This window comes from Nannospalax galili, unplaced genomic scaffold, assembly GCF_000622305.1.
Source record: "Nannospalax galili isolate Female #2095 unplaced genomic scaffold, S.galili_v1.0 scaffold760, whole genome shotgun sequence".
NCBI lineage: Eukaryota > Metazoa > Chordata > Mammalia > Rodentia > Spalacidae > Nannospalax > Nannospalax galili.
The window spans coordinates 427568-447164 of NW_008347555.1; the positions used below are offsets into that span (position 1 = coordinate 427568).

Genomic DNA, 19597 nt, shown 5'->3' on the forward strand with positions numbered 1-19597 from the left:
CTATACTCCTGAATTTATCAAGGAGCCTAAATTTATTTTAAACTCAGCTGAGCCCAGCAGCCTTAATTTTACCTCAGATTCAGAATCAGGAAGAAGGTCCTCTCCCCCTTACCTTTTTTTTGAGACACAGTCTCATGTATTCTAGGCTGGCCTCAAACTCATTATGTAGCTGAAGATCTTGAACTTCTGATCTTCCTGCCTCCACCTCCCAAGAGCTGGGATTACAGGCATGTGCCACCACAGCCAATTTAAAGAAGATTCTTTTTTACTTCATCCCTGTGAAGTTGTTGTTGGCAAGTTGGTTGGTTACCCTCATTCCCATTTAAAATATTTGACAAGGGAGAGGAAGGAAACATTTAGAAACATGGTAAAATGCCCCTCAAATAGTTGTCTTTTCCTTTGTTCATTTAATGGATCCCATGGGAAAGTGAACATGCACCCTTCCAAGAGAGTGCTGCTTACCCTATGCCTGATGAACAAGGAGCTCCCAAGTTCATGCTGAGGGACTACAGGAGCAACAAATGGTGCTTTGGAGAGCAGCTGGGAGCTGGGTTGGGCACTAAGTTATCTGCCAAGACCAAGGTTTGCTTGCTCTTGCCCCAGAGTCTCACCTGGAGGTGAAATAGAGCAGATGCTGATGTCTACACAGAAGTAAGAGGCACAGGAAGTTAAAGAGATGGGCAGAGAAAAATCATCTCATATTCAGTGTCTATATTCTATGCTACTTGGAGGCCAGAGATAAGATAGAACAGAACCCAAACTGGAAGTGGATAAGAGGATACCATCTTCAGAAGCTCACACTCACTCTAGGGCATGTACTATCCTGTGGTAGTTTGAATGAGTGCCCCCAATAGGCTCTAAGTATTTGTACGTTTTGTCCCCAGTTGGTGGTGCTGTTTTGGGAGGTCTTAGAAGGTGTGGCCATGCTGGTGGAAGCATGTCACTGAGGGTGGGCTTAGAGAGTTCTTAAGCCTTGCTGGATCTCCAGCTGCTCTCTGCTTCATGAACCTGCTTGAAGATGTGAGCCTCTGCTTTCTGCTGCTGCTGCTTTGGCTGTCTCCTGCCACCATGCTGCCTCTAATTCCCCTGGAACCATAAGCTCAAACTCTTCTTATTATTTTTTGGTCTTTTTGAGACAAGGTTTCCCTGTAGCCCCAGCTGGCTTGGAACTTACTATGTAGACCAGGCTGGCCTCAAACTCACAGAGATCCACCTGCCTCTGCCTCCTGAGTGCTGGGATTATCACAGCAACAGAAAAGTAACTAATACAGAAATTGATACCAGAGTGGCTATTACTGTAACAGACCTGACCCAATTGTTTTTTGGAGGATCGTGGAAGGTTTTGGAGCTTTGGACAGGAAAGGTCTTTGAGTGTTTAGAGCTTAGTGAGCTGTTCTGTAGGAACTTGGAAAATAATGCTGAAAGAGGTGTAGATGATGGAGGCCTGGCTTGTGAAGTTTTAAGGGAAGCAAGGACTCTTCAGGGCTGTTTGTGTCAAATTAAGAATTTTTGGAAGTGGAACCTTTTGTACTTTACTGGGACAACTGATGCTGGATAGCTGGGGCTGAAAATCAGCTATGATAAGGGACCAGCATGATCGAGGCAAAATCTTCTGGGAAGTATTTCCTCGGGGTCAGCAGACAGAAGTTGTAGTCCAGTGGGGCCTGAGCGTCCATCTCAAGTTGGACGTAGGACTTGGTAACATGTAAGAGTCTCCTGGTTCTGGTGTTGAAAGCATGAAAGTGTTCACAGAGAACAGCTGAGGCTTGGCACCCTGAGAGGCCAGGAAAAGCCACTGGTGAAAGTGAAGTCTCAGTTGCAGTAAACACCCCAGGATTGCAGGGGTCATGGAGAGAATCTGAGGCTTTGCACCCTGAGAGGCCAGAAGAGCCCACTGGTGAAGGTACAGCTTCAGTTTCAGTGGAGACCCCAGCTTTCTGGAGATATATGGACCATGGGACAACCATCAAGGACAGCAGCAGATGTGGAATGGGACTGGCCTGGGCCTGCAAGATGAGCTGTGTGTGCTGTAGATGGCAGAGCCAAGAGAAATGGAGCTGCTGAAACCTTTCGGAGTCCAGAAGATCATGAGTGAATCCCAGATGTCCAGCCCTGAGCTACATTGCTGGACTTGGTTTTGCTTAAGTGTGTCCAATTCTTCCCTTTTGAAATAAGACAGTACTTGTTTTGGATTTTATAGGAACCCACTGTTAAAAGAGACTTTTAAGAAAGACTTTGAACACTTAAAGTGTTTGAGTATTTTAGAGACTGTGGGACTTTTAAAGTTGTACTGTCTTATGTTGTAATATTAACATGAGATCTTGGGGTTAAAAAATGGAAAGGTTGTGGTTTAATAGGAAAGTGTTCGTGTGTCAAGTTGACAAGGAGTTGATTGTGCTGGATAGCTTTAGTTGTCAACTTGACATATCTGGGTAAAGGAAGCCTCAATTGGGGAACTGCCTCCATTGGACTGGCCTGTGGCCATGTTTGTGGGGCATTTTCTTGATTGTTGATATGGAAGGGCCCAGACCACTGTGAGTGGTGCCATCCCTGGGCAAGTGGTCCTGTAGTGTATAAGAAAGCAGGTAGAGCACAGGCAGGGGGAGCAAGCCAGTAAGCAGCTGGCCACCATGGTCTGTGTTCCAGGTTCCTGCCCTGAGTTCCTGTTTTGGCTTTCCTTAATGATAGACTGTGCTTATAAGTCAAATAAACCCTTTCCTCCCCAAGTTGGTTTTGGTCAGTGTTTTTCTAACAGCAATTGAGAGCAACTAGAATATATTCTTATGTCGCTCTTCCTCTCTTAATGCATGTGCTTAAATCTGTATTAAAACCTTTTCTTGGGCTGGGGATGCAGCTTAGTTGGCAGAGTGCTTGCATAGAAGAAGCCCTGGACTGGATCCTTATCACTGCATAAAACAGAGTATGATGGCACTCACAGTCATAGCACTCAGGAGGTAGAGAAGAGCAGAAACAGTTCAAGGCCATCCTCAGCTATACAGCAAGTTGAGGCCAGTCCAGGAAACATCCTGTCTTAAAACTTTCTTAATAAACTCCAACTTTGTTTCATTAAAAGCAAAACAAACTGGATTAAAAAAAAAAAAAAAAGCAAGGAAGGGCTGGAGAGAGCACGCAGCCACTAAAGACTAAAGCTAACAACCAAAACGTAAAAAAGTGAGGATGCAGTTAGTGCCAGAGACAGTTATCATCCAGACTTACTTGAGTTCAGTCATTTAGTCATCAGATGTTTTACCTAGTTAGTGGCAGATTAGTTGTCATCATTCCCATTTTAAGTATCTGAGGAGAAAAAGGAGCTAGCATTTGGAAATAGGACAAATTTCTCCTTGAATAGTTAGCTACTTTCATCCCTTTGCTCAGTTTATACATCCCAGGGAAACTGAGCATCCAACTTCACATGAGAAAGGGCCAGGAGACAAGTGCCAGACTTGACTGGGCACTGGAGATGCCATGGTGAATGGTACTTTCAGCATCAGGCCACCAATAGATAAAAATACATAAATAAGAAGTTTTGGACAGTGGTAAGCACTGGACAGAGCCTACAGGGAGGGATTGGAAGGGAACCCTTCAGTTTGGGTTGTCAAGGGAAACCTCTTTGAAGAGAGAACACAAGAGCTAAGGCCTCATTGTGAAAAGGAGCCAGCCATATGAGGGAGGATGTGGAAGAAGTGCATTCCAGGAAGAAGGAAGAGCAAAGCCAAGGGCCCTTAGGTGACAGTGGACTGACTCCATGAATTAAAGAAACAGAAAAGGGGCCAGCATGGCTTAAGAGAAATTAACAGGGGTTGAAAGAAAGAAAGCCAGAGAGTTAGGCAGAGCTAGATTGAAGTGGCCATGTAACTGTAGTACAGAGTTAGACTTTATCCTAAGTGGATGGGAAACAGGGATGGAAGTGGGGTTGGGGTGTGTGTGTGTGTTTGAGAGCATACCATCCAGTTAACATTTTTAAAAAGCTTACTTCAGCTTGTTGGGTGGAGAATGACTTCAGAAGGCAAGAACGGCAGTAGGGAACCCAATAAGGTGCTTTAGGTAAGATGAACCCAGTTTGTCATCCGAACTGGAATCTGGAATACTACATATGAACAGGAGTGCACTAATAGTGGAGGCAACAGGCATAACTAGGGCCATTTAAGGCAAAATGGAACATACAGTTAGCCATCCTGGTTATGATACTCGAGAACAGTGCTTCTCAGGTGGTTTTCCTGGATCAACAGCATCAGCATCACCTGGGACTTGTTAGAAAGGCAAATTCTCAGGCTCTACCTCAGATCTGCTGGATCAGAAACTCAGGATGGGTCCAGTAGAACACGTGTGTGTGTGTGTGTGTGTGTGTGTGTGTAGGGGGTTGGGAAATTTTGAGAATCACTGGGCTGGAGAGACAGTGGTGTACATGAGGAAATTTGGTCAGATCAGTTTATATTTTGAGCAAAGCAGGTAAACAGGAGTTTTGGTTTTGGTTTAAGCAATTTAAAAAAGATCTTTATGTATTTTACGTGCATATACATGTATGCACCACATAACTGGAGTTACAGATGGTTGTAAGCCACCATGTGGGTGCTGGGCCCACTGCAAGAACAGCAAGCAAGGGCTCTTAACCACTGAGCCATCTCTCCAGCCCCTTGGTTTAAACAGTTTGTGGTAGTGCTCTTTACTGGGTTTGTGAGGGTTTATACATCTGCTTCAGATGTATAAAGTTAGCAAGTTCAAAAACAGGCTTTTCCAGCTGGGTGTGGTAGCATATACCTTTAATCCAGGAGCCAAGTGGATATCTGTGAGTTCAAGGCCAGCCTAGCCTACACAAGAATTTCAGGCCAGCCAGGGCTACCTAGTAAGACCCTGCCTGAAAAAACAAAGATAAAACAAAAAAACACCACCAACCACCACAATCCAGGCCTTTTTTCCTCTAGGCCACCTCTCAGAATAAGGAAGTGGTTCTACTAGCCACTGGGGGAGATTCCCAGAGTAGGCCAACCTCCACAGCTCTGGGCATTCTTTTTAGTCAGCCTTCTTAGGAGGCCCCGGTTTTAGAGAAAAGGCTTTCCCCAATGAGGCTGCTGAGTACAATCTGGAGTCATGGCCCAAGAATGACCTGAAAAGCTGAGCACAGCTGGGTGTGGTGGCCAACACCTTTGATCCCAACAGGCAGGAGATCTGTGAGATCGAGGCCAGCTGGGGCTACAGGCAGACCTTCTTTAAAAAAAGTGCTGAGCAGGACTCCCAATCCAAGTCACTGGCTACTCAGGTGAAAACAGTTTCTAAATGATGTTTTTAGTGAGGGAATGAAAGCCTGGACCTTGTCTTGGGAGTTTCTCTCTTGGGTGACGTACACTTACCAATGACAGTGCTACAGCCAGGCCTACTGCAGAGGCGGTTAGCACTCTGTGCTGATACTCAGGTCCCAGCTCCAGAAGCAGTCACGTCTCTGTAAGGCCCAACTTCTGGACTGTGGTCCAAGTTGTGAGGAATCCTGCCTCACTCAGACTCCAATGTTTGGGATTACAGGCATGTTCCACTACACCAGTTTAGCATTTTTGGGTGTTTTTTTTTTGGTTGTTTTCTGTTTTGTTGATTTTGAGACAGGGTTTTCCTGTAGCCCCAGCTGGCCTGGAACTTGCTATGTTGAGCAGGTTGGCCTTCATCTCAGAAATCTACCTGCCTCTGCCTCCCTTAGTGCTGGGATTAAGAGCGAGTACCACCATGCCTGGTTGCAATTTTGGTTTTTTGTTCATCATCAATGGGTTATAGATGCTGCATATACAGGGATCAGCAAGCCCTTATTCCTGTGCTGTCCCCTACAGGGATGACATCTGACAGGATGGATGAAAGAGCAAACAGTGGAAGAGGGATGAACAGCTCTAAAGTCTAGAGCAGAAACTCTTAATTTGAAACTTGGTGGGGGGGTGGGGTTCTGTGAAGTAGTTGAGAGAGCCCCAGTTTTCATCACATTATTAAACCTGAGACTTCAAAAGAAATCAAGAACCTTTTCTTTTGCAAACAATGCTTTTCACACTTTAGTGTGTATCACCCAGAGGGCTTGTTACAACAGCGGGCACTGGGCCCGTATTAGAGGTTCTCCTTTGGTAGGTCTGGAGTAGGGCCCAAGAGTTAGTACTGCCAACAATCTCCAAGGGCGTGATAATGCTCTTGATCCAGACCCACAATTTGAAAACCACTGATTTAAATGATAACAAAAATCATAAGGGGCTTAAGTTTAAATTACCATCTTCCTTTTTAAAAAGAGTTCTAAGAGATGCCACAGCCCTCTAAACCACCCCTAAATCCCAAGGAATTTGAGATTTTACTTTTGGAAGAAGCCCCTGGAGAAAGAAAGAGACTCCGGACCTACCCTTGGAGGTCAGGAAACAACTTGGAAATAGCATTCTAGAGGGCACAGGAAAATGCCTTCAGAACTTAAAGCCCACGCAAAATTCTGAGTTGGAGACTACAAGTTAGCTTTGGCTGATCCAACTGAGTCAACCACTGGTGATCTGGGATCTGGGAATCTGGGTAGACCCAGATCCTCTCCTGAAGACTTGCTGATCCTGTTGTTGAGCTTATTATCTGAAGCCACATGGACTCAGGAGCACTAAAGGGAAAAAAAAAAGGGTATTTTCTGGAGGGTGCAGGTAGAATCTGGGGAAACTGTGAAGGAAACACAATTTAACAAGACATAATTCAAGAGCCTCATTCACATAGTCCTTGGTTGAGTGGAAAAGTAAGAATAGAGCTTGGGGTTGTGTTTGCTTTAAGCAAAAGCAGTAGAGAGAGCCCTGGAAGGGCTATTTGCCAGCTTCCTTTAGACCTGCTCTGAGTTAAGACGTTCCCTCATGAAAGGGGAGGGAGAAGTGAAAATGTGGATTCATTCATGAATCAAGCTCAGTCCAGAACAGGAAGTGTGGCTTTTGAGCTATGCAGAGGAACCTCTTTTGTACAGAGAACATTGGCTTTGCCATCCAGCTACTACACAGCAAGGTGAGGCAATGTCAAAGTCAGATCTACATACTAGGGGGATGTGGAAGTAGAACTTCCTAGGAAAATCCATGTAGCAGAGTACTGAGACCACAGATGTGCTTTGACATCAACCTACCTGAATTCTGAATTCTGACTGTGAAACCCTGAGCATGTTAATCATTTGATGCCATAGTGAATGTTCTCATCTGTAAAGTGGAAATAATAACAGTGCCTATACCTCAAAGAGGTTAGAGTAAGAATGAAGTGAAATAACCTATGTAAAACAGTTTGGTGTCTAATTTTAAGCATTTAGTACTTAAAAGGTGGTGGGCTTGGATGGTGCCAACATAGACCCACCTTTAGTGCTACTGCCAGAGACAAAAAAAAAGAGCTCACTAGGTTGGAGTTGCTGCCAAACTCCTGTGGAGATTGGCAGATTTCTGAGGTATGAGTTGAACAGGATGGAAGAGCCAGGCTGCCTAAGATGATAGGGTTAACCTGACAGCCCTGCTGGCTGTGAGATAGGGATATCCTACTCTTGAACACCGGAACATTCAGTATCTTTGGTGACAATTCTGACAATCTAAGCATACATGACTATGTGAACAAATCAAAGTGAGTGAAAACCAATGTTAGTAGGAAAACTGCATTGATAGTATTGGGAACATGCTGGAGATTTGCAATATTAAGGAAGAATCCCATTTTCAGGGAAAAATGCAGCTCTTTCTAAAGTTTTCAAAATGTGGGGAAAGATGCTGACCCCAAGGAGAGCTAGCAGACATCGAAACAGCAATCACATTCATTTGATCCTGGATGAGCAGAAACTCCTCCAAAACCTAGTACCCTAAATCAAAGTCCTGTCAAATCCCAGTACCCAAAAGGAGGGGGGGTCCTATCTCCTTAGAAAGCAATGATTACTGGAACTAAGAATAAGAATTTCTAAAAAAAAGTATGCAAATGAGCCAAAATAAGTTACATTTCACATCCTGAATAAAATTTTACAGCCAATAGCAGCCACTGAAGGGAGCTGGTGGAAAGAGATTGCCAGTTTTATTACATGTTATACTGGGTTCCATTCTTGAAAGTCCCTAAGCTCTCCAAGCTTTGCCTTGAAGTTCACACCTATCCCAAGTCTGGGAGATGTGCCTTGCAGGACAGTAGGACCTCACCTTAGGTTCTTACTCTCTAAACTCACCCCTGGCATGTTTATCATGGTTCTGTTAAAGTCTTTAAAGGACCACAGGACAGTAAGAAAGGAGCCTGACTCCTGGATTTTTACTGCCTTAAACTTACTAGGAACAAGTCCTGATTGAACTCTTCACTACAAGCTCCTGTTCTTCAAAGCCTTCCTTTTAGAAAGGGACCCATAAGTTTTATCTGATTCCCTGACCTTGAGGAGGAGAATCTATTATTCAGGGGGCACCCACCTGTCTTATGTATGCCCCCTAAAATCAGAGGCACTGCAGAACTAGAGAAAACCATTTTCTTAGCCAGGCCTGTTGACATGGGCCTAAAATCCCAGCTACTCAGAAAATGGAAGCAGAAGGATCACAAGTCCAAGGCCTGTCTGGACTACAGAGTAAGTTCATGGCTAGCCTGGAAAATTTAGTGAGACCCTGTCTCAAAAGGTTTTTTAAGAGAGTTGAAGATATAGCTCAGTGGTAGAATGCTTGCCTGGCATGTGTGAGGTCCTAGGTTCAATCCCTAGTAGCACAGATACACAAGCATACTAGTTTCTTAGGCACTCCTCCCTTTTCCCAAACAGTGGCATCCTTAGCTCTAAGTTTTGATGAAGCTTCATTACTTTTATTAGAGTTGTGGTTATCACATGTAAACTAACTCCAACTCTTATTCTCTAAAAAGGAGGATCATTTTATCAAGAAAACCACAGAACAGTCAATTTTCTTGGGACCGATTCACCCAGAAAAGCCTGGAACTTTAATACTGCGAACTTGAGGTATTCTATGGCCAGGCATTAGTTTAAAAAAATATATAACTACTGTCATATATACTTAAATAGCATTGATAGATTTTGCTCAATGTAGCTTTTGTCAGAAACTACTTGGAGACCTAAGCATTCCAACTCTTCCTATCTTGCTTGAAGGTATGTGAAAATAAAAACTTTTCAAAAAGATGAAAAGGCCACAAATAAACTTCAAATTTTACTTCCTAAAGTTGAGGAAATATATACCTGAGGTCTCCGAGGTTTTTAGTCAGAGGTCGAAACTGAGGTGGTTCTCCTTGGTTAGCTAATCTACTCTTCTAGAATGCCCCAATCGAAGTGTCCTGAAGGATTACTCCTGTGCCATTAGTTTTCCCTCCTCCATTCTACTCACTGGAAAAGCAATTTTGAGAAGGCTCTTACTTCAAGGTACCACTTCCATTTCCTCCAGAGTATTCTCTTCATCTCGTGCCATGGACTTTTCCTGCAACCTGTCCACTTCTAATCCCAGACCATCTTCAAATTTAAGATGACAGAAACAAGCTTCCACAGAAAAGGAGCATGCTCCATGGGAAGAGCTCCTCCTTCTCAATGTGGTAGCCTGGTTAACATTATAGTCTGGGTTAACTGTCACATTATTAGTTAACTCTTTTTTAAACTGACCCAAGAGCCAGACAGGAAAGCCATTCACATAAAAATCTTATAAATAACACATCTGCCTTAAGATAAAATAGAAAACAGGGTTTTCCCATATTAGAGAGCACATTTGTAGCCAATTAATGATAATAAGTAAATAGGCAAGTGGTATACTTGCTGCTAGGTCCTAAAATTTTTTTTCCACTTAAGAAAAATAAAACCAAAACAAATCAAAGAACCACCCAGACCCCTCCCCAACAAAAGCATTGAAACAAAAGACTGATCTGTTTATATAGTCACATGAAAAATAAACATCTTTATTTTTTGCCTACTTTATTTCATTTTTCAAATAAAATTTAAATCTGTACAAAGTATACTGTTACAGTATATATTTTGTTAAGAATCAATGCCTAAAAGAATCACAATACTTCAATAAGCAGTACAGCAGACCTCGCTAGTTTCAGCTTTGATATTGAACAAACTCAAGCCGGCTGATGCACAACACTTTTGCTTGGTTTCCACGTGGTGAGTTCCCAGCACTGAGATGGGAGAACATGACAGCAAATATGGTTATATTACAGCCCAACACACTGCGCTTCTTCATATGATAATAACTGCACATATTTAATACAGAATGTTCAAATTTATTTTTTAAAATTGCATTTGCTTATTTTTTAGTTGGCAAAATTCAGCATTCTTAAATGGGGTCCCCAAACAGTGCAAATTAATGATATTCCACTTTATATTGGCACATCTCCAATAAGGATTAACTTGTAAACTCAAAGAATAACAACAACTTAGTCCTAAATTTTAACTAATATACACCTGGTCCATTTAACCAAAGTCATTTTGGAAAGATATTAAAGAACAATTCTATTTGTGAAAGGACATTGTTTTGACCATTCTTTAGAGAAGATCATTTTTTTTAATTGTCATTAAAATTTTTACTATAAAAATTTTTACAAACTTGATTAGAAATTTCAAGATGATTCACAGCAGACAAATACAAACTGTTCACATTCCAACAATACCTATGCTTAGACTTTCACAGAGAGCACAACCACATCAGCTGTGTTAACTAAAATTCTGAACAGTGTACTAAATTTGTAAGTGGTGCTGGGTCTAGCAAGTGTAAATACACAGTATATTTCAATGAAAAGAATTGTCTTCTTTATACTTTATTTGTTTTCCCATAAGGAAACATTAATGTTTACATTCTTTAATAAAGTTAATCTTACATCAGAATATAACTTAATACTGTCAGCAACAGGGACCATACACAGTAAATAAGAAGCACATTTAAAATAAGTCTGAATTCACATAGATTAACATTTGTTGGTTAATAAAATATCGACAGTATTACAATCTTACAATATTTACAGTAAGAAAAATCTAGAGTAATATATACCTTTCACAGCAGGATTCCTTTTTTAAAATTTCTTCCAGTTTGGGATTGTGTATACATGAAAAGCTCAAAATAAAGCAACTCTGTAATATAACCTTAAAATAATGGCTACTAGGGGGAAATTCTATCACAACCATTGAAAATAATGGTGACTTCTCACGGAGTCTGTGGCATCTGAGAACCCAGTTAATTTACCAAAGTCTTACTTAAACCAGGCTTAGTTACCCAGATTAAAACTGCAGAACTCCGGCTTTCCCTGACAGCTGAAAACCCAACGGATTTTCTCATTTTATAAGAAAAGAGGGAAAATAGGTTTCAGCTCACATCTTATGGCTGGATGCTTCCAGCCAGTGCACATTCCCCAACTTATGCTAAACAAGGGCTGATTTCATCCCCAAGCATCACAAGAGTCCACCCTCCAAGTACAGGGCATCCTGATAACCAAGCTCACTCATTCTTTGACTCTTGTGTATTAGGATAAGGCATGAACTTGGCCCATATGACACCAGTATCTTAAGAGACTTGGGACTGGGGCAAAGGAACAGACTAGTGTAGTTTGCACTGACAGCAACAGGAAAAATGGGAAGTAATGCACATTTCCAATTTGATAAGAAGACCCACATCCCTAAACTGGAATTTGACCAGGGCATCAGAGTTAGCACCCCCTCTCTGAGTACCACAAGCAATTAGGATGTGTGCTCTGGGCCTCCTCCTAGAGAGCATCTACAGTAAGTAACACAGTATGGGACATTCATTCAGTGATGATTCCCAAGAAAGCAGATACAATTCTTGAATCTGGGGCTGTCCACTGAGGTCAATCATCAGAGCTGTGACCTGTCCCAACTCTGCTTACTTTATGATATCTGATGGGCACAGAGCTCTCAGGGATACGGCTGCTGGCTACTTTGGACTCTAGATCTTACAGGTAATCAACAGGTATCTGGGATTGAATTAGCAAACTGTACCATGGCTCCTTAAACAGACACTGTCAGGTTTAAAATCATGTCAAGCATGAATCTTCACTGTCAGGTCAGAAATCAAAGTGGGAGTGTCCCCACATCAGCCAAGGTTATTTTGTCAAAACCTTAGAGGAGTTGGACAGTTTTTCACGTTGCAAGTGATTAGTATACTTATTTCAGTCAAGCTGGATTGGCAAATCAGACTGATCTATTTAGTTTTGTTTCTGATTCTTACATATGTGCTAACCCAATGCTATTGCATTTGGGCTAAATACACTGACAGAGAAAATTCAAACAAAAGTTTCAACAAACTTTTGTGGCATTTTCTTTTTGGAAGTCAATGTAAGATCTAAAGGTATTTCTACCCAACAAAGTCTGTTTAAGTGTTTAATGTTACTTCCTTTTTGGTCCTATACAGAATGCTATGACTTCTATATAGGTCTGAATGCTGCTCCATGTAGATTCCTTCTGTATATCTAAAAATATATACTTTTCAGTAGTTCAATATATGGATAATCTTCCCACAGAGGAAGATTTTTGTAATCACATGTTGCAAAGTAGAAAAACATCTCCTTTCTAAGAAAGGAAATATACTTTTCTATTGTACACTTTTGAGTAAGCCCAAAGGCATGCACCAAAAATCATTATTAAACTAATACATGCATTAAAATGGTGTAGAGTTAGACTTAAAGTGCTGCTTCTTGATTTTTAAATTTGAAGACATTTGTCAGTTGTTGAGTCAAAGAACCCTACCCTCCACCCCCAACCCATGGTATCAAGAGAGGAAAGTAAAAAGTATGCATAAATCTTTAAACTATTCTTTACATGGGGAAAAGACGGATATATCAAGTATCCTATATATAAACTGGACTCCCAGTTTTAAATAAAATCGGTATTTACTGGTAAAAATTGTCAAAGCTAATATACCCAAACAAATGTTACTAGTAAATAATGTTCTACATAGAGAATAATTAATTTACTTTGGTTTTATGCACCTTCTCAAAAATAATACTAGTGTCCCATACATCACCAAACTGATGTGTTCCAGCAAAGTTGTAAGGCAACTTTTTTCCCTAGTGACATTTTGTTTCCCAATAGACAAAACTAAAATCTTTTGGTAAGGACGGGGTTAAGATAATGGCTAACCCCTTGGCATCCTGAGCATTGTGGTTTATCAAACTCTACCCTGCTAAAGCTGTCAGGCACCTTGACCCCTCCCTACCTTGAACCAGGAATGGCTCCCATATCTGGAGATGACCTGACTCCTTGTAAATAGCTCTCAAAACTTTACTTCTTTTTTCTTTCTACTGGATGTTATAATGTCTAACAAAGCTAGTTGCAATGTCACATTTTCCTAGTAGGGGCCACCATTTGATATTAATTCCAATCTGAAATGGTTCAAGCCAATAGCTCCTAATTTTATCGATTATTTGCATTACAATGTTCTCTACAGTTTACTTAGGGCAAAAACTCCTAACTTGGGTTTCAAAGATGAGTGATGACCCTGAGGTTGTATGTAAAATTATCTGTATATGTGCATTTGTTTTTCTGGGAAGAGGGTTCATCACTTTGATTATCAAAGGTTTCTAGACTCTCCAAAAAGGGTTACAGGGATTTAAGAGGGATACCCGTAATTCATTTTATACCAGGATTGGGAAATGGAGGCAGATAACAAAAATGACCTCAAAGTGTCGAGGGGAGGGGGAGGGGAGAAGGGCTGATCTTTCCCTTTATTCATATTTGGGAAATAAGTGCTTCAAATCAGGAAAAGGAATTAAGTAAGCTGGTTAAACATCACTAAAAAAATAAAGCTACTTGCTACAGTTTTCTCACTTCATATGTGGTAAATTTAGCCTCCAAGAAACAGTATAGAGACTGAATTTTTCTCTTTTCCTAAGGAAATTCATAGAATGTTGAACATCATCCACATTTAAAGATCTGACAACATAAAATGTAGGTAACTCTAATGATGTGAGCCTTTCATTTGTGGTTTTGAGTACAGGATTATCTAGAGTCAAATCCATACTCAGTAACTTACATTTCCAAAATTGGTCCATATTTAGACAACTACCTGGCACAATTCCACTAGATAAACCTAAAATCTGGACAATGGAAGTTAAGTTTCTACTTAAATTAAAAATAAAGCTACAGGCTCAACAGAATCTAGCCACAAACACAGCATGTTGTAAAAGACATTCTCATTTCAAATACATCACTGAATTTTTAACAGAATTTGCAAACATAAGATCCACGATGACTAGCAAAGCATGCTGAGAGGAGCATGTCAAGAATTAACACCCCCATCCAGAAACACACTCAAGACATTTCAAAAATAAACATCTGAAAAGAGGCCTCTTACTTGTTGGTTTTAAGCATGAGGTGTGTAAAAAGCTATGGGGAAAGAAATATAAAATGAAATCATTAAGCAACTTGTAAAACAATTTTAGCCAAAAATACATCTCTGTTCTATTGGAAAAAAAAAACTTGATTTTTTTCTTTGCAAAACTGAATACTGCATTGCACAATCTCATTAAGAGAAAAAATATGTTCATAGGGTATACTTTGTTCTTTCTATAGATCACATCAAGGAAGTTATAAGACTACCTCTGGTTAAAATAAAGTCTATTAATCCTTGCTGTCCCCCTCCCTCAAAAAGTGAGTCAATCTTGAATTCCAAAAAGGAATAGTCATTTTATATAATTACTTTAATACCAGCAATGTCACACAGACCATGAAGAAACTATATGAAAATTATGGAAAGCTACATGAAAGAGGGAACTGCTACCTGCCACTCACTTTACTTCCCACTCTTTAAGCATGGACCCAGTAAGACTCAACGTGAAAACATACCAACGGTCCAAAACCAGACCACATTAGGCTGGAAGTTGGATTTTAAAGACATCATTTCATATACATAGATATATTTTCTATCCTAAGCTTTTACTTTATTTAGACGGTATTAATAAAGTTTATATTTATAAAGAATTTTACTGGTAAATAAAGGTCCATATTAAAAATTTTATCAAAACAAATGTTACTATTACATAGCTAACACTAACAAATATTTTCTTGGCCTTATAAAGCATATTTAATTGCATATGAGTTTTGCTTTGGGTGGGATCTTGAAAACAATTCTACAAGAAATTAGAAAAGACTAGAAACAAAAGTGAAAGTGACTAGTCTTAATTTTCAAAGAATCAAGTGCAAAGATAAGTAGTGCAATACTGAAAACTAGAAATATTATAGGCCACTTTACATAATCTTTTCTACTTTTGCACTTTTATATATTGATATTGAACTTTAACAACTGTATGCAGCATAGAAATGGGCTATAATTTATCTTCACTGCCTAGATTCAAGGAAGCCTTTCAGACTTGTCTCACAGTCATTTAAATCACTGGTTCTTCACTTTTTTTTTAAAAAAAAAAACACAATTCCTATGGGAGGGGCTATTTAAGAAGGTTCTGTACAAACTTAAACTATAGTATGTAACTATATTATAATTTAAAAATCTGACACAATAAAATGTGGAAATTATACCAAGTGCCAACTCTGCAAAATAAGATATGTAAAAATAAACCTATTATTTGTTAATGAATTTAACATTTGAAAAAAGAAAGACTACCTTCCAAGTACAGAACCAGAACGTCCTTCTGGCTACTGAAAACAAATTTTTATCACTGATTTACAGATATCTGATTAAAATGAAATTTGAAGGTAATTTGTCAAAATTACTGGGACTAAATCCATAGTAAATTTACTAGCAGAACTAATATATTTGAATTATGTAACTTTAAAAACAAGTATTATTTATCTTAAATAATTTAAAACACTTCTAGGATTATAGGAACAGATAACACTGTGAGCTTACTTTACAAAGAACATAAGAGGCCTGGAAGATATTAAATTATATAATTGACATCTGCCTACACTAACTTTAGGAAATTCTACAATTTTAAAGAAAGTGGGACAATAAACAGAAATATAAGTTTAGGGGATAATGTTGTTTAATTTCAGGAATGTATTACTGAGGGCCTCTTAAGGGCTACAATATTAGATGGCTGCTAGGATTACAAATAAAAGAAGAAATAAAAACAATACTTAAATAGGAATTCAGTGATTTTTACCTCGTTTATTGTCTTCTAAAATGTTTATGTGGACCAAAGGGTAAAGTTTCTGTAAAGGAAGGATCTTTGGGTATGAATCTTTGTGGACTGCAAGAATCATTTTGAAAAGCAAACACAGACTACATTTGGACAAGAACCCAAGAAAAGAGTCTGTAATGACAAATGTCATTGATAGTTTAAAAATGGTAATTGAAAAAGCTTGAGCAGTTATCTTTTTTTCTGAAAAAGTAAGTCCCTAACATAATTTTGCCTTGACCAGAAAAGCTACCATTCCACAATTGTGCTACTTAAATTTGTCCCCCAAAGTGAACATCCTATCAAAATCTTCAAACCACTGTACACATAAAAACAGATTTGTATAAAGCATCATTGTAAGTAGCTGTAGACCAACAGTTTTCTCTTAGCCAAAGAGGGACGCATTGAAACTTCCTCAATGAAGATCAACCTCATTGTTCTTAGGAAACAACTCTCATTCAGACTTCATCTTAGTACTTTTTCCTACTGCCAATAAAAATTCCTCCCACTTTACTTCCAACCACCCTCCCATGTACCTCTCACACCCCATTCACAAACAGCTTTCTCCTTCCTGCTCTTAAATTTCCAAACCAGTCAGTCACAGTTCCCAGTAACTTAAACACATACTTTTTACACTCATCATTTCACAAATTTCCTAACGTTCATTTAAGATGCTCTTCGAATTGCCAATTTAAGACTACAGGGAAAACAGAAAAAAAAAAAAAACTTGCCAAATTACCTCAAAATACAGAAATCTTTCTGGATCTTCAGTTAGCTATGTTCTAAGGAAAGAGGCAGAAATTTCTTAACTTCTATCTGAATTGAATGCCACCAGCAGGCCTATGTAAACAATAAAGAAAAGGAGAAACAAAAGAAAAGGGGAATAGGAAAGCCAATATGTCAGATACACAAGGTAAGGAGGTCAGTAAAGAGTACCAACTAACTGTGTGGGGAAAATGTCAATCAAATCCAGCAACATGGGAGTTTGACTCAACTTCAATGAGTGCTGTCATTTCACCTTGTCTTTGGCATTGTCTGAGCTAGTCAAGGTGAGTAGGTGTCACCTATCCTTTAACAAGAACATCTTAAATCCTCCCAGAAGCTTTCTGCATTAATACATCTTAGACCAAAACATATACCTGAAAGAATATTTTGTTTTCACAATTCCAAAATACAAGAACATGGTCTTTAAACTTATAGGCCTTCTGAATTATTAAAGTGGATCCTAAATCAGGAAAATTAAACTTATCAGCTTAAATTTTTATCAAGAAATGTTACAAAATTTAATTGATATGAAAATTAATAATAAAAATATGTATTCATTGTAACCCAAAAACCTATGATTCCAAGAACAGTAAGATATCTGGTACATAAAAAGCAACTATTTTACACAGGTCACCACCATGTTTCTACCTACCAATAAAACAATTTTCCACAAAAATCAAGAGACAACAGGAGGGAGGGAAGAAGGGAAATAACAAATAAAATGGAAGACAGGAAATAGCAAACATAACATGGAGGCAAAAATGGATGAGTAACTATGAAATTCTTACAAGTAACTTTTTTCCATATTCAACTTTTCTGAAGACATAAACTGCCTAGATCATTTAATATCAACATTTGGTAGTCAATTTGGTAGATGGAAGATGGAGAACTGTTGGCTTAGAACCAATCATAGTTCCTGTATTTCAACTGGTTTGTTCTTGCATCTTGAAATTTTACTAATGCTAATTTGACTATGCTACTGCTATTTTAGATTATCTTTACTTAGTCCATAATAATGAAATTTCTGTTCAAAAAGAGCTGGTCAAATGGCCTAGGCCTTAAACTTAGGTGTGGTTTGAGGATCAAATAGCTTCATAAATACTAAAATTGGCTTCTCTTAAAAATACATTGCAAACTGTAAAGACTATGATAATTAATGCTGTTGGGTGAAAATAGTAATTTTAATAGTAGTGATCACTTTAGTTTTATAGTGTACTTCACTATAAATGGCCTAAATCTGGTTAATGGAGAAAACAGAAACATTATAATGTATGATTTAAAAACTGGTAAAATTTAAGACAAGTTTGCATAACTCGAAAATTTGCTTAAGCATGCATTCTCATGAAGAAATAGGTATGTATGTACATGTGGCTCTAAAATTACTGATATTCAAATTTAGGGATAACAACTATAAATGTTATACTCAGAGTTATCACCAACTGCTCAAATCCAAGATGCTAAAGATGCTCTTGTCTTAGCATTCTTTCAAGCAGTAAACAAAATAATCTCATTTTGATAGCCATGAGACTCTGAAAAGGGGGAAATTAAAAAAAATTTTTTTTTCTATCTCAGTTTTTATAGGGAAATCTTAAAAATATGTTCATGTCAAAAAAAATTGTGGTGCTATGAAAGCTACCAGAACAATTTCAGAAAGCCCCATTCTAGAATCATCTGGAAATAAATACATGTGTATAATATGAAAAAATAAACTAGTGGAAATATTGTATATGAGAAGGTAAGCCATGTAGTAAAAGATAAAAATAAAATCATGCCCACTTGTAGGGTCACCATGGCTAGCAGATTAACCCAAAAAGTCATGAAAGAAAAACACTGGTTTGAAAGTTTCAATATTGCCAAAACATAAGATATTAAAGCACAGAAGCAAAATGAGATAACGTGACCAAAAATAATTGAGAAGAAAAAAGCTGACACTACATCTTTTTAAATACAGTAAATCGTAACCCACTTAATGATGTTCTAAAGTGCTTGGGCTGCAATAACCACCCAGATTCTTATCAACAAATTTATCTTTTCGCCTTCCTTCCACCCAAATTTAGCCCCATTTTCCTGAAGAAAAAAAGTACACCATTCCTACATTGATAAGAACAAGAAATGAAAACAGTGAGTACAACTGATATCGATCCATTGACTTTTATTACAAATGTTCTTGATCACTTGGCTTCAAAAGGTTAAGATCAATACCCTATTATCTGTATGCCAGTACAAAGCAAACTGTTTTACAAATTAAATACCTAAAAAGTTGACAAAAATATTAAAATTTGATGAAAAACAATTATAAAAATCTTTAATCTCTCTCTTCAAAAAAGGAGGCAGTCTTCCCAGGCCTATTATACAATTATTATTCACCACTTTTAGAACAGGTAGCTAAATTATATTTTTACGTCAGTATTAAAAAAAAATCCTCTTAAACTCATTTTATTTGTATACGTTCCAGTTAAGTTTGTGAATGCCATCTGATTGCAATATAATCAACTATCTTTAATTGACTAATTTACACTTATTTAATAATTTGCATAGTTTGAAAGGGATAAAGGTTATTCTATAACTAATTATCATAGACTATTACAGTGCTGTTTCTCAAGGCAATAAGTATTTGCTTCCAAATGAAATTATCTGTCTTCTTTCAGCAGGGGTTAAAATTAGCAGCTTTCTCCATTACCTGAAAAAAAAAAAATCAAACTGGAATAGTTATCTATCTCTAGATGTAAAGGCCTAAAAAAGTTAATATACTTTCCATTTTAAGTCAAATTTTAACCCCTGC

The 19597-nt window shown here is 38.5% G+C and overlaps 1 protein-coding gene across 1 annotated transcript; it reads right to left on the reverse strand.

The window, feature by feature from the left end:
* Positions 1-9837: 9837 nt before the first annotated feature.
* On the reverse strand, positions 9838-19597 carry Igip (IgA inducing protein). The gene has a single exon (XM_008844279.3). It carries the CDS (start codon positions 10164-10166, stop codon positions 10005-10007), a length of 162 nt encoding a protein of 53 aa, XP_008842501.1. The 5' UTR covers positions 10167-19597; the 3' UTR covers positions 9838-10004.

Excerpts from the sequence above, each read along its gene's own strand:
- Igip (XM_008844279.3), bottom strand. The coding sequence starts at position 10,166 with ATGTGCAGTTATTATCATATGAAGAAGCGCAGTGTGTTGGGCTGTAAT.